General features: G+C 41.1%; 2 protein-coding genes across 3 annotated transcripts in view; one reads left to right on the forward strand and one right to left on the reverse strand.

The window, feature by feature from the left end:
* Positions 1 to 303: 303 nt before the first annotated feature.
* On the forward strand, positions 304 to 13,413 carry LOC115566499 (egl nine homolog 3-like). Of its 2 annotated transcripts, XM_030392417.1 has the most exons (6): positions 304 to 766; positions 1,598 to 2,016; positions 10,494 to 10,613; positions 10,806 to 10,942; positions 11,915 to 11,988; positions 12,101 to 13,413. In XM_030392417.1, the coding sequence occupies exons 2-6, from the start codon at positions 1,657 to 1,659 to the stop codon at positions 12,127 to 12,129; spliced, it is 720 nt and encodes a 239-aa protein (XP_030248277.1). In that variant the 5' UTR covers positions 304 to 766; positions 1,598 to 1,656; the 3' UTR covers positions 12,130 to 13,413. The 2 variants fall into 2 exon arrangements, with proteins under 2 accessions (XP_030248277.1, XP_030248276.1); XM_030392416.1 differs by lacking the exon at positions 304 to 766 and having other exon boundaries at positions 1,456 to 2,016.
* A 6,413-nt stretch (positions 13,414 to 19,826) lies between these two features.
* LOC115565890 (neuronal PAS domain-containing protein 3-like) overlaps positions 19,827 to 27,483 on the reverse strand; it is a 105,231-nt gene continuing 97,574 nt past the window's right edge. Inside the window, exon 9 of the mRNA XM_030391538.1 lies at positions 19,827 to 25,915. Within this exon, the coding sequence (XP_030247398.1) occupies positions 24,279 to 25,915 (1,637 nt within the window). The 3' untranslated portion in view covers positions 19,827 to 24,278. The remainder of the gene's footprint in view (positions 25,916 to 27,483) is intronic.

The following is a 27,483-nucleotide window of genomic DNA, read 5'->3' on the forward strand; positions in this document are numbered from 1 at the left end:
TTACTATTTTCTTCTTCTTCTTCTTCATATTATTATTATTATCATCATCAATAGAATAAGAGTGGTACAATTCTATTTATCTTAATATGATTATTTTGTCTTAATATTAATATTATTGTTGTTTGTATTTGTGTTCTTATTATTGTTTTTCTTCTTCTTCATCATCTTCTTCTTTTTATTATTGTTGTTGTTATTGTTATCATTATCATTGTTTTCATTGTTATCATGACCGGTTTATTACCATCAGCTTCCGGTCCGGCTCTCCCTCCTATCAGCTGCTCTCAGTGTTTTCCTGGCGCGTGCTCAACTTCACGTTCACTGTTTACTTCCTCGCGGACCGCAGAGAGGGAGCACGAGGGCTACATGCGACTCACCGAGTCCTCAATGGCGGCGGGCACGCCCAGCGCACGGGCACGTAGCAGAGCGGAGAGCCTCGAGCGCGTGCTGTGTTTCCTCTACAGCTGATCGATATATTGATACGTGTATTGATCCGTTTGAATGACTGTTGAAGAGCGTTTAAAGCTTCGCGGATCATAGTGGGCTCGAGCCACGAGTCACTTGGACGTGTTCAACATATACATAAGCAACGTGTGACGTCATGATATAGGTTAAAGCTGAAGTGGGTCGGAGTGAAGTTCCTCGGAGCGAAACGTCACATCCGGCACGTCTCACTTCTCTCCTCGTGCACTCAAGCCTCACTGTGCAGCAGCAGGACGATGACCGGAAAAGTGCCTTCAAAATAAAAGCCAAACTCTACAACGAGTAGGTGAGATGAAATGTTGGTTTTATAATGCAGAGGTGTCTAATGAAGTCCACACACATTTATTTATGTAGTGTAAGTGATCGTGTAGGTCATTTTTAAACAGTTTTTTTTTTTCTCATGAAAATGATAAAAAAAATAATACAGCTGTGTTGATGTGTTGATGAAGGTTCTGTATCGTAGTCAACTGGACTTGTTTCTGTTTGTTGAAGACGGGTCACCTCTCATCCAAGAGACTTCTTCAGCTCTGACTGACTGGAGGAGCTGCAGGCTTTTAAACTCGGTGTGGGAGTGTCCTTACATAGTCCTTAGGGCCACTGATGCCATAATATAGACTAGGCTAATAATAATAATAATAATAATAATAATAATAATAACAATAATTGGAAAAGTATCTTTTAAATATGACAAACATTGGGACATGCTAAGTCTTTTTCTGTCATACTAGTTGGGATGCACATTTCTTTATCAGACAGATAAATTAAACACTCAGCTGTGCATGAAAAAGCATAACAATTAGATTTTATCGGTATCAGTCATGAGAGTCAGGTAATTATCTGTTATCCTATCGGTTGAAAGATATCCATATTGTGCATCTTACTAGATATTATTCTGACTGTGGCGCATGGGCTTTATTTTGAAGTGGACAACAGGAAGTAGTACACCTCCATGCTCGCTGACTTGACGGTTGCGGTCCATTAGCAGCTCGGTGTCAACGTGCGCTCAGACACGCAGGGCGATCACACTCAGCTGGTGTTCAGCTGCTGACTCTCAGACACACACTGCAAAGTTTTCATCCTCACAAACTTGACACATGACATTATTTCTCTGCTCCAGAACTCTGAGCCGACAGTCTGAATCCAGTCCAACTAGCCGCCCCACGACAAACTGTTAAGATGCCCATCATCGAGCACCTGTCGGACTCGGACGTGGAGCGTTTGGCGCTGGAGCGCGTCGTCCCAGCGCTGCTGTCCGACGGCTTCTACTACGTGGACGGCCTCCTCGGGGCGCTGGCCGGGGACGTCGTGCTGGATCAGGTGAAGGAGATGCACCGCTCCGGAGCGCTGCAGGACGGCCGGCTGGCAGGCTCCGTCCCCGGCGTCCACCGGAGGAGCATCCGCGGGGATAAGACCGCCTGGGTGAGCGGCTCCGAGCGCGGCTGCGAGGCCATCAACTTCCTGCTCAACCTGATCGATAAGCTGATCTCCGTGTGCGCCAGCCGGCTGGGAGGCAAGGCGATCCGGGAGAGGTCCAAGGTAAGAGTCCGGCAGCAGCCTGCGATGTGATGAAGTGTGGCTGAAACAACGTTAAAGGTGCATTATGTAGATTTAAAATTCAAAATTCAAATCAGAATCAACTAAATAAACTTTGTTTGCAGCTTTATTGTGCACAGACTCAGTTTGCAGGCAATAGATTTTATACATTAGAAAGACTATTATAGGAACAAGAGAAAAAATGTGTAATTCTAAGGAGTGTATTAAAAGCAGTTATGGCACAGTGGATGTTAATATCTGAATAAACAAACTGAGCTTAAAGGACAAAACACTTTATACTGATTTTCTGAGAACAGCTTGTTTATTCACTTCTGGCGTCAGTTGTCTTATATAAATAATATACTAATAATATTAATATTCAAATTTGGAGGTTAAATATCTTCTTTAAAACTACATAATGCTCATTTAACTTTGTTTGTGCATTTATTAACAGTAAGAGATGATGGAGACTTAAAGAGTTTGTGTTTCAGGTTCAGGTTCATTGAAAGTGACTGAGTTGTTGTAGATATCCTGACGGCTTCCTGCAGTTACAGAGGAGTAAAGCTGCTGGCCAACAAACACGCAGTCAGTCGCAGGAGGAAGTTTATCTAACAACGCTAAAAGATTTTAGAGTTGCTCTTGTTGCTGAGTTAACGGGCTGAAATGTTGTAACAGGTGTTTTACTTTAAACTCTGAGCAGCTTCTGAGTGCCTTTGTCACATTTATACTCACAGTTGGCTGATTTCTTTCAGTGTAAAATATAAATACACAAGAAGTAGTGAGAAGTCCAAACTTGAATTTCTTTGTTAATTTATTCTACAAAAAATGGATACAAAAATAATTTATACAACATTTACAAATGTGCCCACATGTTGAAACATTCAATACACAATTTTAAATATAATTTAATAAATTTAAGTTGTTTTTTTTTTAAGATCTTGTTCATACAAACTGTTTTTATTATGTTGACATTTTAAAGGAGCAGTCTGCAGTTTATTAGAAGAGAAAAATCTTCACTGACTGATTTTAACTAAATAATCAAACTCTTTGCTTTCATGACTGAATAAACAAAGAAAAGACAACACAAATTAAACTGTTTCATTTTGTTTATATGTGGCGGAACCTGCCACAGTTCTCTCTTCAGACAGAATTCTGGGATCTTATTTTCCTCTGAGAACAGTTAGTATTATTACCTCATTTAAAATTCAGAGTTTGATTTTCTACATCCTGCTCCTTTAATGTTTAATAATCAGTCAGGAAGACAGAATCCAACAACAGGACTTTTAAAAGTTTATTACTAAGCTGATAATTTGTAGGTTAATTACTGTTTGACTTTGTTGACCTGCAGGATCTAAATGAACCTTTCACTTTCTGCCTACATATCTATATTTAGATAAAATCTGCTGTTTTAAAACTTTAAAATTGCGTCGTAGTTGCAAATAAAACAGACAGAATAATAAGGTGTGATCTGAAGTCTTCCTCTTCGCTCTCCTCCGTATCAGGAATCTGTTTTATTCAACTCAGGTTTTCATATTCATGTATTTTATGTCATCTCGCCTCGACTACCTGTGCACGTTTCTCTCAAAAATCCCTCCAATTTATCAGCTTTACATTATTTACCTGTGTCTTCTAGATTGTATTTTTAAAATTGATTTAATTAATTTTAATGCCCTGTCTGGTTTGGCACCTCCTTGCCTGAGATCATATGACAAAACCCTTTTATCAAAAAGTCACACCGGTGACGATATTTTCACGGAGCTGCTGACATTTATGGCTTTCAGACATCTGTATTCATGACAGAGTTCATCTCAACCTGCTCACACTGACATAACGTTTAGTTATCAACATGGTCCTAAAACAATAATGTGCTTAATTTATGATTACAGCCATAAACACATGATGTAAGAGGGCGTTAACGTGGGGAAAGTAAACACTGAGATCTTTAAGCAGCTGTGTTACAGTGAAATAAACCCAGAGACAGAAAGATGACGGTAAAGAGCAGATTTATTTGTGCAGCTTGTAGGTTGAATCTGAATCTGGATCATATCAGCGACACCGTTTGTAACAGATCTGGTGAAACATTGAGTGCTTTACCATTAAAACTAAACCTCCAGGAACAAAACTCCAACGACCTGCCGACATGACTTCATGCTTCATCCTCCCCTGCTCACAGATATAATGTTTATTCAGGTAACTGTCTTCAGTTTTATTAGTTTGTTCTGCTGCAGTGAGTTCTGATTGTCAGATATTAATTATTATTTAAAGCTTGAATGAAAACGTTTGCTGGTTCTGGATGCTCAGATGTGAAGAGTTGGTGCAGAACAGTTAAAACCATTAAAATGCACAAAGTGTTTTAGACTTTTGATCGGACCAAAACATCTGAACTTCACGTTCGTCTGTGTGGAAATCTGACCTGCATTTTTTTGAATATTTTCTAACATTGTAATGCGTCTGTGTTTTCATGTCAAGTCGGTGCGATATCTCAAGAATTCCTCGAGGGAAATATTCTAATTTGGCCTCTGTAATTTTAACCGTTACTCAAGAATGAATGTGATAATTAGGATAACACTTTACACAAATATATCTGACAGGAGGTCGGAGGTTTAATTCACTGTGACATCATAATAATCTGCAATAAATGTTCTGGGTATAATTCGACACCACAGTTCAGGATCAGTAACTTGAGCGGTGTGCAGAGGCGAACAGCAGCCAGATGGTAATTCTAGTACAGACAAAAAAAAAAACTGAGCGATGGGGAGAAAATGAAAGTAGTTGTGAGCTCTGGTTTTATATTTTCTTTTAAATCACATTTAAGTTATTTGCTTGTTTGTAAAAGTTTCTAAAATCGCCTCCCTAATGAAGAAGAGAGAAGACGAAGTACAACCCGCAGCATGCTGGTTTTAATGTTAGACTTTATATTTTCACTGTTGAAATGAACAGAGATGATGTGAAACACACACACACACACACACACCTGTTCATGTGTGACGGCTCATAAAGACATGCAAATGTAGCAGTGAACATTCTCACGTACGCAACTATTCATTCCTCCTCAGCACACACTCATGTACACACACACACACACACACACACACACACACACACACACACACACACACACACACGCACACTCATTCAGCATGTCCGTCCTGTCCTCACGTGCAGCAGTAAACACTGAGTCTTTATCACCGCGGGTGTCCATGTGTGTTATCTGATGAAACTTCTTAAGAAAACAGGTCAACCCAGTTACAATAGGAACACACACACACACACACACACACACACACACACACACAGATTTATGTGGAGATGCTGCAGGAAAATAAACAGCAAAGATCAGCAGGATTATAAGCTTTCATCTTCTTCTTTTTGAAACAGTAAAAACTTCAAAGATTCAGGAAACTCAGTCACAGAAATGATTACTTCACGCTGAAGTGTTGAAGATGAGTTCAGCCGACTCACAGCTGTGAATACTTCTGTAACTTTTGACGGACGGTCCAGAGTATTGGAACAGTAATTTAGCCTTCCTAACTTTCCGTAGGAAGTAGAGCCTTTTCTAACCGACATCCGTTCTCCACCTTCATTAGATCCTCCTCAGCTCTACTGCCTGTTCAACAATCAGCTCCTTGGTTCTGCTGGTGTTGAGCACTGGATTGCTCTCCGCGCACCACTCCACACGATTGTTGATTTCCTCCTGATAAGAGTTCTCATTGTTGTTTGTAACGCAGCCGATGGGGAGGATCCGGTAGATGCTCTTATTCTTAAGAGGTGTGAAGCCTGAGTGGGCAGCAGTGGATCTGACATCCTCTGTGGATCTTTTGGTTCTGAAAGCAGACTGGTGAGGGTCCAGGCTGGCAGGGATCATGTCATGATGTGCTGGAGAACCAGTTTCTCAAAGGACTTTGTTGGGATGGGTGTGAGAGCCACGGGGCGGTAGTAGTTTGGACGTGACCCAGCAGACGTTTTAGGCACGGTGGCTCCTCTGAGGCAGCAGGGAACGTTCTCCTGTGACACTGAGGTGTTAAAAATCTGGGTAATAACGTCAGTTAGTTAATTGGTGCATGATTTTAGTACGTGGTCGGGGCGATTATCAGGCTCAGCTGCTTTACTCCTATTCACTCAACAGGGTGTTTCAATTTTTTTGCCATTTTATGACATTTTACAGGACGAAACGATTCATTTATTCACAGGAAAAAAAAAATGAAAGAAGAAAAAAATGTTTTAAAAGTTTTAGCCAAAATACACTTTAATCTTGACTGAAGTAAACTAACAGCGTTCTGATGCAGCTTTTCATGGTGTGGACTGAGGGGAGGGCAGTGGATAGGGCATCCTCTGTGGAAATGTTGGTTCTGATTGTGTTCTGTTGAGGGTCCAGGCTAGCAGGGATGTTGAACCAGGTTCTTTTCTACTGGGTTAAAATGGTGAGTTAAGAGTGAGCTGTTAAAAATATAAATGTGATATCAGTTAGCTGATTGGTGCATGTTTTGGTACACAGTCAGGGATGTTATCAGGTCCTGCAGCTTCACTCCTCTCAGCAGGATTTTTCTTACCTTTGCTGTGCTCAAGTTTATTGTTTGCTACCAATAAGGACCAGAGGAATAATTACAGTGTGAGATTATAATCCCTCTCAGTTGAGCTGTAGTGTTGTACTGAAGCACAGTGTGTTAAGTTTTTCCATCAGCTTCATGGGTGAGACTGTTCTGCATGCTGAGCTGAACCAGTAGAGACACGAGGAGTAATTACAGCCGAAGATGAAATACTCCGTATCTGTTGGGCTGTTATTACTGATACTTTGGGCTAAAATAACAGAATGTTAGACTTGATATCCTGTCAGATTCTTATAAAACTCAGATCTTTTTGCTATCAGAATCCAGAGTACAACTTTGGCTTCAGTCCTTTTGGTTTGGGAACCACCGTGTTGTGTCGGAGTTGACTGGAGTGGATCCATGCGGAGCTGCAGGCGGACTTCAGCCTCACGCTCCACACGTAGCTCTGCCATTAAACCGTCAGCAGGCTGGAAAGCTGCCAAACAACTGCACAGACTCCCCACACTCCTCCTCTCCCTCCTCTCCCTCCTCCTTCCTCCTCTCTACTAGGAGATAAGATAAAGCTGAATTGAAAACAGCTCTCGGAGGCGTTTTGTTTTGAATCCCTTTTTTCCCCACAGTGCATCATTTCCTCTCCACCCAGCCCTCCTGTGTTTCTCCACATAGCTTCAGTCCATAGCAGTGCAGCTGCATGATGATGATGGTGTGTGTGTATGTGTAGGTGTGTGTACGTGCTTTATTGCAGTGTGTAAACAGTCTTCCGTGATTGGCCTGTTTCCCCTCAGCTCCGGCCGACCGTGGCTTTGGAGCAGGTCAGCGGCTCTTTATCAGCATCAGGGTTTGTCGTCATTGGCAGGCGAGGAAACTCTACGTGCAGCTCCGAGGTCCGTCGCATGCATGCATGCTGCCGGGGGCTTGACTCCCCACGTCACCGACTGACCCCTCCCACTTTTACATTTGAGGAGGGCAGGACTGGTCCGCTCCTTTTGCACGCGATTCATGTGTAAACACAGACGCTGACGTCAGTCGGGCTACTACAGGTGTGTTGTTGTTGATGTTGCGTTCAGGGACCCGTGACTTTGATGAGGGTTCATGTACGTCATGACTTTCCTGTATAAAGTGGCACGTGTGGTGATTATGGCAGAGAAAACAAAGGGATCTGGAGTTGAGATTTCACGGAGCGTGTGGAGGTGTAAAGGTCCTCGCACACATTTGTTTTACAATAACAAGTGTGACGATAAAAGCCCTCAAGAGAAAGCGTGTTGTTGGTCACAGTTGTAGACTTGTATAAGATAACGAGGTTGTGTGTGTGTGTGTGTGTGTGTGTAAGAGACGATGCAGTTTGGTGTTTGAGAGGTTTTGTTAACGAACATGTTTCTTTAATCAGTGATAAGAGTAAAATATTTTCACAGATATTATGGAGTGGACAGACAGCAGTCAGTGTTTCATTAACAGGGAAATAAATCAAACCAAATACTTAAAATTATTAATATAATGACCTTTTTTTCGATCCCTTGTGGATTTTATAGCTTAGTGTTGTTTTATAAGAAAAATACTTTCTTCAATTTGACAATATCATCGATTGATCTTTTCTGCTCCATGTCAGAAAACTTTCCCGGGTTTATTATAACATAAACAGTTGAACAATAACTTTTGAAAATACAAAAAAAAAAAAATAATAAATTGCTGCACATAAAGCACACAAAAGTACTAAATATAGTTTCAAAAACACAGAAAAAAACAATACAAACTTTTGAATAAATATGTATAAAATGCCCTTAAATGTAATGAAATACTTAAAAGTTGCTTCAAGTTATTGAGTAATTTTAATATCGTGAACAAAAACATCTGTCAGACTCAGTGAAGCTCTGATGAAGTTTTGTGTATTTTATTGTGTAAAAATCATCTTTTCTAATCAAATTAATAAAAGACGTGATCTTCTGTAGTCTGTTCCCTCTGTGCTAGAATCATCTTAACATTTATAAATATTGATATGATTATAAAACAAAACTGTAATGAAAAATGTTCAGATTCAACATAATTTACAACGATCGTCTGCGTGACCTGATGAACGACAGCGTCTCTACACCTGCAGCCAGGCTGCAACAACCAATCAGGAAAGGGATCAAATCTTACTTCATACACCTGAAACAATAACATAAAAGTTTATCGCCTCTAAAGTAGATGATAGTCTGCAGCAGCGACAGAGGATCAGCTGTTCTTCTTCCTGAAGGGAAATCCAGACATGGAGTCGTGTTGATGTTGACACAGTCTCATGTCTGATGATCGTCTGCTGCTCTCTGTTGACCAGCCGCTTCCTGTTCGGGTCAAAAGGTCCCGGCGCTGCAGGGAAACCCGACCCCCACCCAGCCCGTCCTGTCTGGACCCGTAATGCTGCACATCCTCGTACGTTTTCAGTCGTCGTTGTTCTGTGAGCAGTCTGAAAAATACTTTTACACTCACAGCTTTTCCTCGATCTCATTATAATATCAGTATCCAAAATCAATCAATCAACGTTTATTTATGTTTATTCATGTTTATTTATGTTGCACCTTTCAAACAAATCAAAATGTTTTTGAAAAATCAGAAACAGAATATCAAGAAAACAAAATAAGTGGTTTAAAAAAGAGAATAAAAATAACAAATTAAAATGTTTATTAAAAGGAAAACAATAGAATAATATTAATGATTATAAACAGTACGATAAAGATAAAAGAGAACAGGTATTATAAAAATTGAAACCTAAGACACTTCCATTTAAAGATGGTAAACTTTGGATGTTTTAATATTTTTCCCTCTGATGGTTTAATGTGTTTAGATTCAAACAAAACTGATGCAAAGACATGAAAAGCCGCTAATTTCCCTCTTTTTGAACCAGGCAGCAAAAAAATGACCCAGATGATGCAAATTCTTTAATATTTAACATGAAGTTACTGTTCTGATCCGACGGGTCGAGAGATTACTGTAGAACCTTTTGGATTACTGACAGCAGCAGGAGGTGTTCTGTTCTGGGATGTCGACTGCTGACTGGAACTGCAGAGGAAATGGACTTTACTTTAGAGGAAAAGTGTGTCTGACTCATTTTCTCTGTCTCTCTCCCAACAACACACACACATACACACACACACACACACACACACGCGCGCATGTCATGAAAACATGAACACCCATGAATGCAATTTGTGTACGTGCAGCTGAAGCCGTCGACACAAAACCACAACACACGCCCCTTGATGTACAAAAGACATATTGGCAAATCTCTCTCACACACATACACACACACACGGAGGAAGTTACTGCATCTGTCAACATCACTTCTCTTGAATCAGCAAGTCGGATCACGCAGCACCACAACTTATTTTCCCACCAGTGTTACTGATGACGTGACGTCAGCGGTTCACTTATTGGTACTTTTTAACGTTTTGGTGTAATTTGTTGTTGCGTCGTCTCCTCTGCTGAGGTCGCGTCCCCTAAGATCCCCCATCGGACATTATTTAATAACCTTTGTCTGTTAGTGAATGAAGAGAGACAAATAGTTTATTGATCCTGTTTGAATGTGTCATGAATCATACGTGATGTTTGTCAAAACAAACTAATGAAACATCACATGTCATTATAATGACGACACTGCGTCGTTAGTTGACCGAAGTTTAAACTTTTGGTTTTCCATGTTTGTGTTTTAATTAGAGCTGCAACGATGGTTGTAATTCTCAAATATTAAATTCACCTCCAACTATTTTTTATAATTGATTTAATCCTTTTGATCTCTTTAACTTTTCTGATTGTAGATTCTTAAATGTGAATCTTTTCTGTGTTTTATTATTTGAGGACGTCATCTCGGGACTTTCTGATGCGTTATGGATCAAACAGCTGATCGATTGATAACTGTTGCAGCCTGAGGTCTAATGGAAACTGTTGTCTGTGTCTCTTCAGGCCATGGTGGCGTGTTACCCAGGAAACGGGGCAGGTTACGTCAAACACGTGGACAACCCGAACCGCGACGGGCGCTGCATCACCTGCATCTACTACCTCAACAAGAACTGGAACCCCAAGGTGCGTTCAGGGACCTCTGACCTCTTGTAGATCTGTTATTTGTAGACTGTGAGACTTTGTGTTGGTGCTGATGTGAAAAAAACAACAGAAAACTATTTGATGTTTGTTTCAAAGTGTGACATTAATTTCCAGACATGTAAACAGAACAATCTCGTCCGTCACGCTCATCAGCTGATCTTTGTTGTTGTTCAGGAGCACGGCGGCATCCTCAGGATCTTTCCCGAGGGGAAATCATACGTGGCCGACATCGAGCCGCTGTTCGACCGGCTGCTCTTCTTCTGGTCCGACCGCAGGAACCCACACGAGGTGCAGCCCTCCTACGCCACCAGGTAACCAACCAATCAATCAATCAGCCAATCAATTAGTGATCCTGACTGCTGACAGCAGGTCAGGTTTGTTCAGGTGATGCTGAGCGTTACTCACGTCGTTAACATCCTGCAATTTTATTGAGAAATTAGTTTCTCGTAAATCTTACTGATAGAAATGTTTTAAACATAACTCTAGTAGAATAGACATGTGTCAGCTTGATTATTAAATAAGTCAGATCTTATTTATTAAAATTAAATTTTAAAAATACAACTGAATCTTCATTTAAGTAACAAAAACAGTGTCGTGATCCAACAGATCTTTCAGGAGTTCATTGTATCTTTTACAGCGAAAATCAAAGTTTTTCCAGCTGTTGAATAAAAACTAAACAGTTCAGTGGAGGGAAAGTAGGAAGTCTCCCACAGGGGTGATGCTAAAAATGAAATATTTATTATTTAGCTTCTTTAACATGTCGTCTGTCAGACTTGTGCAAAGAACATGTCCAAAATACACATTTATGTGTTTATTTAAGTTCAGATTTCTGTTCTGGAAATAAATAAATTAATGTTAATTAAAACATAAGATGTCTGTTAAAAACAAAGTTGATTTATAAAGATATGATTACTCGCATTAATTCTGCAGATATCTTGAATTTGTTTGGCCAGAGAAAATATATTTCATTCATGTCTGACTGTTTTATGGAGTAACTAAGATATTTAAACTTTACTCTCTGTAAAAACCTTTGACTGAAATACAACAACATGAAACAGGAAGTCAGTAAACCGCCGTCAGTTTGTTTTCAGTCAGCAGGACACTTGACGGGTATTTGGCGCCATCTGCTGTCACACATGTGTAAAAACAAAATGGAATCCCCTGTAGATATTTTTATTTATATCTTTATTCCCCTGATTCCTTGTCATGTTATGTATTACTCGTCTGTGTTTGTGTCGACACGTTGCTGGATGTGTTAATAAAGTTGTGGTGGTTTGTCTCAGGTACGCCATCACTGTCTGGTACTTTGACTCCGTGGAGCGAGCCGAGGCCAAGAGACGCTTCAGAGACCTGACAGGTACAAACACACCGAGGGCTTCTCCTCCTCCTCCATCCCCAGCATGCTCTCCTCCTCTTCTTGCTCTCCTCCCCCTCACACTAACTCTATCTCTTCCTCTTCTGTGTTTCAGCTCAGCAGAAAGACAGCAGCTCCAGCTGACTGTGAGGACACGTCGCCCCCTGGTGTTGGACTGCCCGACCTGCAGGAGCGGAGCGCAGGATTCCCTCCACCTCTGAAAGCTTCTGGTAAAGCTAAAAGAAAAGATAAAAAAAAGACTTTTCACTGTGTGCTGGAGAGGACGCCCTGCCTGCTGCGAGCGCCGCTCTCACCTCACGAGTGATGCGTTCAGGTGACCTGCCGCTGCTCTGGACTTTCCTGCTTCACCTGATGTTTGTGCAATAATCTCTGCCGACTTCGAAAACCGTGGACTGCACCTTAAAAGCTTCGCCGTTAGAGAGGGAAGAGAGATGGAAGACAGTGTTTGAGTTTACAGACATGATGCGAGTGTTGTAGAGACGTGACTGTTTGTTTTGTTTTCACTTTGAAACAATATGAAAACTTTGGTTCTTTGTTTTTAGTAAAAGATGTTTGAGATAAATCGACAATGATTAATATTCCTGTAAAGTTTACTGTGAAACAAGAAGAAGAAGCAACATCACCAGACTCCCTTAACAAAACGTGTCATTTTAAGGAGAAATTCTACAATCTTAGTGAAACTGCTTAGACAAATTCTGAATCGTTGGTGCCTTCTTGTAAATTCAGCATTAAATCAGAACATGAAGTTGATGTCAGTTTGTACCAGCCAGTCTGCATCTTACCTGCCAACATTTAGCACTTCACCGTTCATTTCACCACTTACACATTTTATGAGAAAGTCTCCATTTAAAATAAAGCTCAGTTGAGGGAGTTGCTGAGTTAGGAGGAACTTTATTAACTTTGTGAAACACTTTCTGGCAGTTTGTTAATTATTTGGGCCTTCTTGTAAATTCGGCATTAAATGTGAGATATTAGTTTTTATTTTCCTTGTAAAAAAAAAAGTGTCAGTTTGTCGTGTTTGAACACATTTTCAACTGATTTCACCATTTACACTCACTTTATGACAGAGGACAACATTTTATGATGCCTAACATGTCACATTTTACAAAAACAGTTAACAGTAACCACTTGAGGAGAAAGATGCCAGACTCCATTAGAAAAAAGCTCAATTTAGTGAATTGCTAAGCTAGGATAAACTTTTTATAAACTTTGTGAAATGTGTTTCTGATTCAGTTGTAATAATTTGGGCCTTCTTGTAAATTCTGTGTAAAATACTTAACATTAAATTCTTTCTGTATAAAACATGGCGTCTGTCGCAGTGATGTAAGTGAAGTGGTCACTCAGGACGGATGTTGACATACTTTAAGAGAAATATTGACCTTGTCCATTAAAGTCTAATGTTTTGTACGCCCTCTCTCTCTGCTGCTGCTGTGACTTTATGGTCTGATAATTTTGGAGAAACTCTGACTTCTGTTGCTCTATTTTAAAATGGCCGCCGGCGCTCTTTGTGCTCTCCGTCCTCCGCCGGTGGAGAAGGACGAAGAGGAGATAGATCCACTGATGCTGCAGATTTGACGGGCGGGGAGTGAAGCTGCTGTCACACAGCGAGCGTACGAGGGCGGATGAATAATTGATGCTCTGTTCAAACGGCTCCACAGAGACGTTATTGAGCCCGAGTCTCCGTCCTGAGAGAATAACGCTCGCTGCCAACTCGCACCTTTAAAACTGATGTGTCACTTCACTGCGGCCTCAGTCAGTCTCTAACACGACATGTTGCTGTAAACGCTCCGAGTGTTTGGACGAGAAACATTTAATCTCAAGACGATTTCGCTCAGTCAAGTAAAGTGTCTGGACTTCATCTGAAGCTTTTAAAGGAAAAGTTTCAGGTTTTGGAAACTATTTACTCTTTTTCTATAAGATATCAATTTCACATGAAAACTCATCATCTAATTTAATTCTCTCCTGTGAAATAACCAAAAACACAACAGGTGATTGTGAGATTGTTGAAATTTAGATGGAATAAGAAAAGACAAACAAATCAGGAGAAAAAAAATCATGTGTGAAACAGTGAAAAATAAAAAGTTCCAGGAGAAATTTTCATTTTTCAGACAGAGTGAACAAAAGTTTCACACATGTGGAAAAAAGGTTTTGAAGTTTTAACTCCTGGATTTTTTTTCAACCACTCAGTTAAAGAAATCATTCAAGAGGATTTTTATTAAACATGAGTGAGAGGAAAATATTTTATTTTTAAATAAAACATTTTTGTGAAAGTGAAAACATTTTTTAGAAAAATATAAAGGTTCTGAAACACTGAAAAAAAAGTCCTCCTGAATTGTTTTTACATACGAAGGAGTATTAGGGCCAGCCCCCCCCAAAAAAGCCAGCCAAAAAAATAATAAATCCGGCACAAGAAAAAAAAAAAAAGTCAGGCAAAAAAAATAAAGTAAAAACGAAAAATCCGGCACTAGAAAAAAAATAAATAAATAAAAATAAAAAAAATAAATAAAAATCCGGCACAAGAAAAAAAAAAAAGCCAGCCCAAAAAACAGTCAGGCGTAAAAATAAATTAATTTAGAAAATATCAAAGTACTGTAGTTGATGGCCATGGCTGTCTCTACAGACGCGTTGATTAAGCGGTACTTCAGAATCGGCTATAATAATAAGGAAATTCTCTCTCTTTTGGCTCATAAACACGGTGTGGTGATAAGTATTAGGACGCTAAAGAGACTGTGTCGGAAACTTGGTTTGCTCAGGAGGATAAACCATACAAACTTGGAGTACTGATGGTTGCACCTGCGTGCGATCCAGAGAGGGTATGTTGTATCACAAGATGCAATAAGGCAACTGATCAAGTTGTTTGATCCTGTTGGTGTGGAGCTCAGACAGACGCAGCGTCTGAGAAGCAGACACTACCGCACGAATACAGTTTCACCACTTCAGAAAATCCCCTTCACACTCCACAGACGTCCGGCCAGCCGCTGTCATGGAGCCGTCATCCGCTTTGTTGTGGTACGAGGTCAAGCCTCTGCAGTTTTTTTTCTTTTTGCATGGCTTTTTTTTTTGTTTTTCCTTGTGCTGGATTTTTTTTTTTTTTTTCCTGACTTTTTTTTCTTGTGCTTTTTTTTCCTGACTTTTTTTTTGTAACAGATTTTTTTTTTCAGGTTTTTTTTACCTTGTGCCGGATTTTTTGTTTTTTTTGCTGGCCCTAATACTCGAACAATACATGAACGATTTAAGTTTAAAAATAAAAACAGGAGAAAAAAATTATTAATGTGTGAAACAGTGAAACTAACATTTCCTGGAGGATTTTTAGGGATGAAAAGAAATGGATTTTTTTTTTGTGAGGAAGTTTTCTTTTAGGAGAAATGTTTAAAACATGGACAAAATTCAAATGGTGGAACATAAATTCACACGTGAAAAAAGATTCTCCTACAAAACTGTTTTTCACTGTTTCACTCATAATAGTTTTTTTTCTCCTAATTTTTTCTCTTGATTTCACATGAAAGAAAAAAAAATGTAAATGAAAAATTTTTTTCTCCTGGAAAAATCATGTTTTCACAGAAGAGGAACTTTTCTTTCACCTGTTGTTTGGTCATAAACACAGAGAGAATCTATTTAGAAACAAAACTCCTCTCACGTGGCCCTCCCGGCTTCCGTAGATGATGATGATGTTTAACAGGAGGAGCAGAGCATTTTGTTTAACTTGTAGTTGTGAATTCATAAAAATCTGTCCCTTATTATTTTTCTCACGTTGATTGTGATTATCTAAACAGATATAAAGTTCTGCAGGTGCTGATGAACGATGAGCTCACCTGTAGTTTCACCGTTGATCCTCTGGATGTCTCTGCAGCTCCACTCTGGTGAAAACACACCTCACCTCTCCACCTGCTCTGTGTGAACCAGTGTTTAACTCTGTGAGAAGAAGAAGGAGGAGAAGAAGGAGAAGAGAGTGTCAGCTGAGGGTAACATACCTCCACAATGTTTAAATGTTACGCACTATTATCAATATCTGCCTTCCCTTTTAATCGAGCCGGATTCTTCTACTTCCTCCACAGCAGATGGTTGAAGGTCAGCAGCTCTGTAGACCAGACTCAGTGCAAAAAATGTGAGATTTACAAAAAGACCAAAAGAAAACATGGGACATTTGAGAAAACAAGGAAAGAAAAAAGGACACAGAGAAACCTGCAGCCTAACAACACCTGCCACACCAAACTCCATTTAAAAAAAGTGCCATTTTAAAGGAATATCATCAATATTCATTCACAGAAGCCTCAAAATTTGATTGTCAACAGGCATCTTTGTATTAAATCCTTTTGTCAGACTTACCTCTATAGACCAAACTCCATTCAAAAATGTGCCTTTTTAACAATACAATGCTTGTTGACCATAATTTTGTATTAGTCTTTTAAATTGTGGTTTATCTTTAAACGGTACTCTGTCTTCATGTTTCAGCAAATAAACTTACATTAAATAAACTAAATACACATAAATACTTATTTTATGTAGACTTAATGTTTAATGTGTAATCCTCATGTTAAATGCAAAAATAAGGCGCCTCGATGTTTTCACTGAATTTAAAAGAAGACGTCCTAAATATTTAATTCCATGTAAACTACGCCGGGCTCGCTCTGACTGCAGGTTCAGATAACGGACCTGAACATGTGGAGAGGGGTTCATTAAAACTGATCTCTTCAGATCTCTGGCTCTAATGACTGACAGCATCAACACCGAGCCTGACGCTCGTTAGTGCTGTGATGGTCGATTACTGCTGATGACCTCACAGCTGTAGCTTCAACAGCAGCGAGCGAGCAGCCTCTGGTTGACAGGAGGTCAAAGGTCAACTGATGTTCTGTCTGTCTGTAGGAGGACACAGTGTAGGAAGTCTGATGATGTTATTAAATCTCTTTCATAGACTCACCTCGACAGACCAAACTCCATTCAAAAATGTGTCACTTTAACAATAATCTGCTTGTTGACCTTCAAATTTTATTATCTTCTTTTACATGTTCGTTTATCTTTGCACAATATTTAGTTTTACTGTTTCAACATAATTTTTGTTCCAGAGTAACATGATGATAAAAAGGTAATAAACATAAAAAAAAACAAAAAAACCTTTACTTCCTCTGAAGGGCTGGAATATAACATCCAGTTAGAATTTCAAAATAAAGCTCCGCACATAAGTAGCATAAAAAAGACCTAAAAGTCATACTTGAGTTAAATGTAATGATATCACGTTAAAATACTAATTATTTAGGACTAGCACTCCAGTAAAAGTCTTAAGTATCAAAAGTACAAGTAAGTGTAAATTAGAAATACATTTGAGTCCCATATTAATATTATTATATCAAATATTACATATTAAATCTGCTTGCCGGTAATATTTTAAATGTTAAATTCAATAGTAAAATAGTAAAAAAGTACAATATTAGTGGAGTGAAAGTAAAAAGTGGTCCTTGAGTAAATCTAATTTAATGTCATATTATGACTTCTGGACTGTTGTTAACGGTGTCAAACGCTCATTAGGTTCAGGCTCCAAAACTTGAGGTTAGGTTGAGGAAAATACGCAGCATTTATAAACGTTAACTTATTTAATAAAAACGTACCTAAACAAATATATTTTGACTTTTGTTAATAAACAGGACACAAATTGAGAAAAGCTTGTGTTTTTATCTGACTGATTATTCAGGATACAAAACTGCTCCTGCAGTTAAAGAGCAATTACATATTTTTTCATAGAGTGCTGCAAATATATTATATACTTTACTGTCATTCTGGATTTCTGTCTCAGTTCCTTCTGTATTATTTGACTTTGTGACCGTCTGAGCGGCGAGCAGTAAAACCAGAATGACAGCAGAGAGTGATTATAGACATAAAATAATATTTTTCCTCTTTCTCTTCCACTTACTCACTGATCTACTGAGAATTATCTCTCTGCAGACTGTAAGAGACTGAAATGATTCCACAATGCAACATGAAACACAGAATAGCATTTTTCTCCAGGAACTAAAACGTCACATCGTGTCTTCAGTAGCGACGGCGTGTCTCTAAAATGCTTCTACAGATTTTGGTGATGTTTTGACTTCTGGTGCATGTTGGGAATTAGTGAGATCAGCCCCCGAGTTTTCATCTCTAACGCTTTGTTTCATCATCCGTCCGTCACGGCTGATGATGAAAGGCCGCTCGTTACGCCTGCGGTGAACGACCGGCGCTGTCGGATCTAAATTCCACATCAGACCTCCTCACTGAGACGGACAGCCAGGGGTTATTAGAAGGAGCTTCAGGTCCGAGCACCTCATCACACACACACACACACACACCAGCGCTGCCTGTGATCTATCATTCATGTGCGCTCATTTAAAATAGTGTGAAATATTTAAAGTTGGCTGGTCGGCCTCAGAGGGTCGACTGACTGACCTCTCGGCTCTTATTACTGCATGAGGAGGAGGAGGAGGAGAGGAGGTAATAAAAGGGAGAGACACGAGGAGGCCTGGATACAAGAGATGGATGGATATAAATAATCAGACTGAACGCAGCGTGATTTATCTCCGTTTTACGAACTACGTCTAACTACTTCCTGTGTCGACGGCCTCTGATCACGTTCTTTTTCATCGTGGAGTAAAACAACCCCGCAAAAAGTCGCACGATTAAATCATTTTATCTGTTAGCGCTAAACCGGACGTTAGCCGGCTCGACTCGAAGCCTCCTCGTGCTTTTTTTGGCTTCAAAACGCCACCGAGCAGCTTCCAACGTGTGTCCAGATGTAATATAACATCCTTGCGCTGCTGTTTGGGCCACACAAGCTGCAATACCGCGAGTGGCCACCGGAAGCAGTGCAGCGAAAAATTCCTCCGAGGCCCAAAAAACAGACATCTGTAGTTACAGTTTTAATCCATGGATGTTTTATATTTTCAATACTATGAATAAGATTAGAAAAGTGATTTAAAAATCTGTGATGTCATCACAATGTAAAGTCAATGGGTGGAGCAGGCGCTCATGGGCGGGGCCAGCGGGGGAAACTGGGCCACATAACCAGGAAGTAAACACGGCATCCAGAATTTCTCGTTGGTTTGACTGTCCGTCATCTTTCCATCTGGTATTGAGTTCTTCTATATAAATCTATACTTCAAAATGTTACCAAGCACGTTATTCTACATAAAACACACAAAACACCTCATTAAATGTTCAACTTAATTATAAAACACTTATAGTTGCTAACATTTTTCTAAATGAGACAACAGATGTTGCGATCGATGGACTGAGGCCACAAACGCATCAGGAAACTGTTCACCGAGGTCATAAATCAAGTGAGAAGTCGGGTAATTTTCTCATAAGCTTACACACAATCAAACTAATTTTTGAAACCAGTGCAGTCGCCCCCTGGTGCTCGGACCCCTCAGAAACCTTCCTGTGTGCAGGCAGATAATAAAGTGACACCGTATCAGTGTTGATTTCACCGTCAGTGAGCCCCAGATCACCACAGCCGTTAACAGTATTTTCCCAAGTGAGCACGTCGTCGTCTCCGCAGCAGAGAAACGTACCTGAAGGTTAAAACGCCTCCGGGCCGCCCTCACTGTGCCGCATCTCCTCTGATCTTTCCAACAAAACGCTGCGAGGGAAGGTCAAGGAGACGCAGTGACAGAGAGAAATGCATTTAGTTTTGTTTTTTACCTCCCTCAAATCTTAATGAGCACACGTTCAAAACAAACAGGAAGTAAAGAGGAAGAAAAGCAGGAATACTGATGTAGAAGCTTTTGTAATATTTCAGGGCGAGGGATGGCTGAATGTGTCAAACAGAAGAAATGATGCAAGCTGGTAACAAATTCGAGAGAAATTTTTATTATGAATATGGCACCTGTAAGATGGTCAAAACCGGGTTACAGAAAGACGACCATGTGTGTGACATGTTCCTCTGATCGGATGAGAACCTAGTAAACTTATAAAAGAACAACTGCTATAAAAATGAAGTATGTACATTTTCGGATTTGCAGCATTATTCATGGTAAATGAACTCAAAAAGATGTCTTTTGAAAATAATAATAATAATAATAATAATAATAATAATAATAAAAAATAAGCCAGGCACTCAAAGTTAGCATCAGTTAGTCGTGTGTTTTTTTTCCCCTCTTCTGCGAGGGGAAAAAAATCAAAACAAAAAAATAGAAATGTACCATAGTTTTCTCTTTTTTAATATTTTAATTTGTTTGTATTTAGAATTTTATAACACTGTTAACATTGATAATAAGAGATTCCCTCTCTCCCGTATTTCAGCTACTTGGCACCAAGTTCCTCATAAAAGAATCTGTATAATTGTACAAGAAATAGTTAAAAACACAGACACAGTTTCTTCACAGGTAAATGAAGTGATTTTTCAATATTTGTAATTCTTAAACACTATGTATTTTTGACAGCAGCTGTGATTAAGGTTTTTAACGTTTTTAAAATCACCAGCAAAGTTTTCATTTTTCGACATAAAACACAGAAAAAACATTGAAACAGCTTGGACCGGCTGTTTGGTTTTTGTTACATGTGGGTGTATTTCCTGGTTTCGTCTGAGTTATGTTCCCCCCACCCCCGACCCGACCCGACCCAGAAACAGAATCCCCTTGTCTTTACCAAATGGGGCCCTGCCATCCGTTTGTGCCCCGCCCCCCCTGCTTTCACGCAAAAACCACCAAAAGTAGAAAACGCTAAAATCCAGAGGAGCGCGGAAACAAAATGCTCCTGAAATGACTGAATTTAACATTCAACCACAGACGACCCACCAATCAAACCGACAGATCGAGCGGCCCGGATCACATTCATCTTCTTCAACACAAAAATAAATAAATTCCATCGTTAAATTCCAGAAGCAGTTTTTTTTTGTTGTTGTTGTTTTACATGTTAGTCGCAGTAACAAGACATTGATTCTCCACAGAAAGCACAGACGCTACAGATTGTTTTTCCTGATGTGAGGGGGGGGGATTGGAGGCCGGGTGGGTTTTTGACAATACAGACTTTTATTCTTCCGACAGGCCTCCATCGCGTCCCCCCGTTTGGGCTCGACAGACTTAAAAAAACACAAGAAACCGCTGGACCGAAAAGTTAGAACGGAAAGAACGAGGGATCGATCACGTGAAACGCATCGGACGAACTTACTAAACATGCAGTTCAGTTTTTCCAAAACACCTATAAAAATAGATTTATAGTGCGAAATATTTTTTTCTTCTTTTAATTTCTTTAGAAATCTTTAAAACCGTTTTTTATTACGTGTCCTGAAATAGTGATTTTTTTTTTCTCCCCCCTTGAACCACTTGTGTAACTTTGTTCGTCCCGTGAGAGAAGTTTGCGCAGGAAGTCAACAAGTTCGGTGAGAACCAATGAAATACACCCAATGCACACAAGACGCCCCAAGGGACTCTGGGAAATGTTTCACAACTGAGGCTTTTGTGGTTTTTCCGGGACTACATCTAAAAATGCTACTTTAGGCTTTTCCTCATCATAATTTAATTCTCTATAGTGTAAATATTTATTAGTCATTCAATACTTTGTACGCGAGAGCCGGAAACTGCGATTCCCAGAATTCCTTAGTGGCAAAAAACATGGCTCCATAAACCTTTGAGCTAGTTAAAGAATCTTTTTCATCTCTGAGAGAAAGGACAGCAAGATAAAGAGGTTTGTATAAGACTACACAACAGCAAAAAGCAACAGCAGAGAGAGAAAGAGAAGAAGGATTTAGAAAACCTGAACAGAAAACGAAAGAAGAGGTCTTACAAAGACAAAAAGGAAGCAGCGAGGAAAAAAAAGGTGGACTCTACAAACGTTTTTTTAGTTTTTTTGCAAAGGCCACCGAACACGAAATTCCACAAACCTCCACTGGTTTCACTAAGACTGCAGATAGAGGGAGGTGGAGAAGGAGACGGGGCGCGAGGGAAAGAGGGACGTCAGACTCCGCCCCCTCTGTCTCTCGCTTTAAGCCCCGCCCATCGCCCCTCCCCCACACTAGAGAGAGCACAGAGAAGACAAAGGACAAAAACAGCTACAGTAGCTCAGTATATACTGCATATAGTCAACACACACAGAGAGAGAAGTCGCCATGAAAGACTTTTTGACAGCCAGTGACACTAAACACATCGGTAACACGTTTTTACGGCGTAATCACACTGGGTAATAAGGATGACGGGATGGTAAAGACGGGGCTGTCAACTTTAAAAAGATGGATGTCGTGACAGTTTTTTTTTTTTTTTTTTTATACTTTTTTTTACCGCTTTAATTTTTACTTGTTCTCATCATTTTTTTTTTTTTTTTTTTGGAAACTCTTTTTACCCAAAAAAGTAGAGAGAAAAAATAAAAGTTACAAATGAACGAGAATCACAGTGCTGTAAAACACCAAACTTGTGAGATTTAAACATTTCATTTTTTTGGCAACGGAGGCTCGGGAAGAAGAAACACAAAACATAAAGAACAACGACCAAGACGACATTGTGTAAAGGAATGTGATTATTTTTTTCTCTTCCTCAAAAAATTCATATTCTTTTTTTTTCTTGTAGTTATTGGATTGATTGTTTGATTGATTTGATTGATTGAAAATGCATGTCTTTTATTACAATCTCCTTGTTGATATGTGGTTTTTAATCACAGGGTCCGGCGATGAGATGGAAGAGAGTGGATTGTTTAGAAAAAAATCTCGTGGAGGTGATTCTGGTTTAGGAAGAAGACGAGGAGGAGGAGGAGGAGGAGGAGGAGGAGGAGGAGGAGGAGAGGACGAAGAAAGTAGTCGCACAAAATAAAAAACAGTGATCAAACAGGAGCCGGTCGAGGTTTTCAACATTCATTTTTCAAGTTAGTGACACTAGTGTATTAGCCTCAGTTTCACTGAGAATCAAAAGTGATTAAGTTAGAAAATACAAAACAAGTAAAAATAAAATTATGTAGCCTAAAATTCAACCAATCAACTCCATGTTGCCATGCGGAGCTGCCCCTCGTGGCCCAATCAGATTATTTTAGACAAGCGAAGGGGGGATATGTAGATGACACATGGAGATGTCGTTGATTTAGAGGTTCTTAAGGTTCTTGCTGTGTTTCTGACTTTCCTGAAGGTCAGATGAGAAAAAAAAAGACTTTAAAATTGTTCCCCCTCCAAAACCGAAAAAAACAAAAAACCAACGATCAGTCTGTCAACGAGCTGTGGGTTCGTTTACAGCACCCACATCAGCCAGCTGAATCAGGGTTACTGGACGGTCGGTAGCACCATGAATCTGTAGATCGACAGGCAGAAATGTAGACGGAGAGATTATAGATCAGGTAGACGGCGAGAGAGAACGATAGATTGAGATGGGAAGAGATGTCGAGGAGGTTATGTTTGGTGCGAGACCTGTAGGTAAACTCCTGGGATAAAAGAGGAAGTAGTAACATTCGATAATTCACAGGTCATTACCCGGTTGAAATTGCTTTTTTATGTTTTTCTTCTTAATGCTTGATTTGTAAGTTAAATCTGAGCTAGAATATTTTATAAAAAAAAACAAATAAAAGAAAGAAAAGAGAGAAAAACAGCATTAATTCTCTAAACTATTCCCTCAATCGAGAAACGTCCTCAAAAACCTTTTTTCAAAAGATTATCTCTGAGACCTGTCTGAGGTGCAACAGCGCTCCCTCTTCTCGGTTTAAAAACTTTCTCTTCAAGCCTTGATCACATCAAGATACATACGGAGGAGCGCCACGTAGAGTTTCCTGTCCGTTACAAATCCCTGTACCGTCCTCCTTTAAATACACACAATCAGCATCTTCATAAAGACGCAACAGAAAACAAGTCAAATAATAAAAATTATCTCCGTCAGGCTCCGGCGGAGTCCGTAGGCAATATGAATTCTCTGTAGGCAAAAAAGGAAATTCTTTACAATAAAGAATAGTCTGTTTTTTTTTTTTGTTCATTTGTTCGAGAGAAAAAAACGTTGCTGATCGCAAGAAACAGGAGCGAAGAGAGAGAGACGGAGAGGAGGAGGAGGAGGAAGATGAGGAGGAGGAGAGAAAAAAGATAGAAAAAGAGGGACATGTTTGAGGGTCATTCATGTCTATTACACAAGCTCAGTTGCTCAGATTCAAAGTGCTAGAGTACATTTGTCATCCTTTCCTGTCCTTTCTCCCCTCTCGGAAACACAGTGCTGTGTTGATAAAAGATAGTAAGTAAATAGTCTTTCATGTTTTTTTTTTTGTTTTTTTTTACTAGTGAGTAGTCTTTTACTTTGACACAGTTGTTGATTCCAGGAACACAGTAATACGGTCTTGAATGTTTTGCGTTAATCCTCCTTCCTCTCCAGACTTGTCTGCGTGGTGTGGATCCCGTTGCTGTACACCGGGAACGGTAGCGTCGAGAAAAGTCCCTCCGCCGTGGTGAAAACGTTGGCCGCCGTCGGCATCTGGCCTCCCAGGGCGCCGTTGGCGCCCGTCACAGCCGGAGAACCAACGAATGGGCCGGCGGCTGCTGCTGCCGACATGTTGAGCCTGTGGACGTGGTGGTAGAGCATCTCCATGGGCGTCTTAGGGTCCAGGCCGAACCCCGAGCTGTCAACAAAGTTCATGGCAGCGTTGGGAAGGAGGTTGCCTTGCGCCATGGCCAGGGTGACGTCCGCCGGTGCGTACCTGATGGTCCCGGTGGTGTAGACCCGTGGAGCCGTCGTGTTAGTGGACGCCAGAGTCCCCGTGACCCGGTGGACCAACGGGAGCACCACATTACTGGCCTGCAGACGCTGTAGCGCCTCGAGATCACCAGAGTACAGCAGTGAGGAGGAAGAAGTTGATGAGGACGAGGAGGATGAGGAAGAGGAGGAAGTGGTCGGAGTGCCTTGTTGCTTGTCCCGTGGGGAGGCGGAGAGAGGAGGGGACAGGGGGTCAGCAGAGGAGGCGCTGGAGGGAGGAGCTAAACTCGCAGCACTGGAAGCGGAGGACGGGGCGGAGCTTCCGTTGTAAGGAGGCTTCCTTACTCCTCCTGCTCCTCCTTCGGTTCCCGGAGGGGTGAGGACGGAGTCGGGGATGGCCACCTGGAGAGCGCCTCCCTGGGGTGAGGGGAAGGTCTCATGGCTGCCCGGAGGGGCCGGCTTGGAGGTCATGCTGTACGGGGACTCGTTTCTGGAAATTTCTCTGTTGGGCGGGAAGTTCCAGATGCTGCTGTCGTTGTCGAAGTTGATCGGCTCTGCCATCTCCGTCTTGATTTTCAGGACCGAGGACGCCGCACCTGCGCTGTTAGGGGAGCCGGAGGAGGTGAGGAGGTGGGAGGAGCTGGCAGATGTGGCCTGTGAGGGGTCAACCAGCGGTGTGGTATCGCCCATGGCACTGGGGCTCGGTGTGGTCGAGGACAGACGGAGTCTTCTGCTTCGGGATCCGTCCCATTTCTGCACTTTCCTCCTCTTCCGCCTCTTCTGGAGCTTGTTTCCTGCGTTGGCGCTGTCGCAATCCTGCACGTCTCCGTCCTCCTCCTCCTCGTCATCGTCCTCGTCCTCCTCTTCCTCCTCCTCTTCTGATGAAGATGTTTGCGAGTTGTGCAACTGTACTTCTTCCCCTTCTCCGTAGTGCTCTACTTTAATGTGAAGCCCGCCAAGATTACCCAATCCTCCGATGGCACCCAGTCCTCCCAACCCTCCCAGTCCTGCTAACCTCCCCAGCCTTCCTCCTCCTCCTCCTCCCCCTCCTCCTCCACCACCTCCGCCTCCTCCCGTTGCCTCCTCCTGTTCCTCCACCTCTCCGTCTGAAGGTTCCAGGCTGTCGTCACTGTCCTGGCTCTCTGGGTTGCTCGAGCTGTCTCCTTCTTCCTGCCGCTTCATTTCCTGTTCGGAGGAGCAATGTGGTTGGCCGGGCTGCTGCTGACGTTTACTGTCCGTCTCCGGGTCCTCGCTGCGTTCTGCCTGGTGACCCGGCTTCCCTTCGGACTTCTCGTTGTCTGTTGGGTAAAGAGGTAAGTTGGTTAAGATCCAAGAATCTGTGTAGCATCAACAACACTTTGATCTGTAGCGACTTAAGGATGTTGCGGTTGTTTGGTCTTTCACTTTGCTCAAGACTGAAATATTTCAACAAATATTTAAAGTTTACAATGAAACTTGTTTGAGATCCTTGGTTTGTGTATCCGCCAGGGTGGGAATTTCACGGCAGCCACGGCAGCCATGGCCCCACTGCCCCACTCTCTGGCCTCTGTGCCCCTGGCCCGGTCAGCGTAGTGTTCTTGCCTTTAATTACAGACACCCGAGTGCACAGTAGTCACACAGTAAATTCAGTGAGTCCGCGGTTCGCGCAGGTGGAGTCTCATCATCACGATGATCTCACATGAAAGCCTCTCAAACAGCAGCAACGTCTCAAAACAGAAGAACGAAACTTACAGCACAGCTGGAAACAGATTTGAACCTCCCGGATCAAATCTGATCTAACTCAAAAGCGAAACATTGTTAAAACACAAACGACGACTCTTAACTACCGTAGTAAGGTAGACAACGAGCTGCAACTGTATTTTCATCAAAACGAGCGTCTGGACATTAACTCTGGTCTGTATGGTCAGCCAGCTGTGAGACGAGGGCGCAGGGACCGTCTACAAACTGCAACACCGAAAAGAGATTCTACAAAAAATATTCAATAATTATTCACTGTAGTGTCACCAAAATCACTCCACACATCAGTGGTCTCCTGCTGGTTATTATAAATGTTTTTGTTTGGAAGAAATGTGCTTTGGCATAATTTTGGGGAATTTCTATTGGGAGAAATATTCAATACCGTCACTAATATTCAGTGTGGTGTCACCAAAATTTTTCATTTAAAAAATAAAAATGTTTTCTAATGTGACATTAACTTGCTATAAATTAGGATGTTATGGTATCAATGTGAAAGGTAAATCATCAAATTTTACTCAATGGCCTTGGTGCCCCTAAAATGATGAAATTCCCACCCTGGTATCCGCAATCCTGAGTTTACTGCTTTCTCTTTCTGAATGACGAAAACGGACTACCGCCATTGGGTGGTAAGAAGAATTACTTCAAACAATGACATAATCGACTGAATGACAACCGTGAAAAACATTTATGAAGACAGGGAGGTCAGCCTTATACACACCCCTTCAAAATAAGATAACGACTCCCATTTTTAAGCATTGACAGTTTAATTCTTACCAAAGAAACAAATCATTCTTGCATAAAAATAAAAGCAACAGGCGAGTCATTAAAACCCGTCTCGTCTCGACTAAGATCTTCAGGATTCAGGCGGTGTGTTTGACTCCCAGGTGTTGATCTTTTATGTTTCCAGACAGGATTTCCGTGTGTTGTGTTGTGTTGCGGACGCACTGATGTGTGTTCAGTATCTGTAGCTGCTGCTGTTCAGGCATGTTGGCTCTGTCCAGCCCATTACACACACCACACACACACACTTCAAACCCTGCCAGCGCACACTGAGGCCAGCGGCTGCCCAGCTGGCAGCGCTCGGACTCCCTCATGGCACCTGAAATGTCGACTCAATTGCCGTGTCTGG

The sequence above is a fragment of the Sparus aurata genome, chromosome 16 (assembly GCF_900880675.1).
Source record: "Sparus aurata chromosome 16, fSpaAur1.1, whole genome shotgun sequence".
NCBI lineage: Eukaryota > Metazoa > Chordata > Actinopteri > Spariformes > Sparidae > Sparus > Sparus aurata.

Coding starts and splice junctions, on each gene's coding strand:
- LOC115566499 (XM_030392417.1), top strand. CDS start 1,657: ATGCCCATCATCGAGCACCTGTCGGACTCGGACGTGGAGCGTTTGGCG. Junction 10,943..11,914: donor CAGCCCTCCTACGCCACCAG/GTAACCAACCAA, acceptor GGTTTGTCTCAG/GTACGCCATCACTGTCTGGT. Junction 11,989..12,100: donor ACGCTTCAGAGACCTGACAG/GTACAAACACAC, acceptor TCTGTGTTTCAG/CTCAGCAGAAAGACAGCAGC.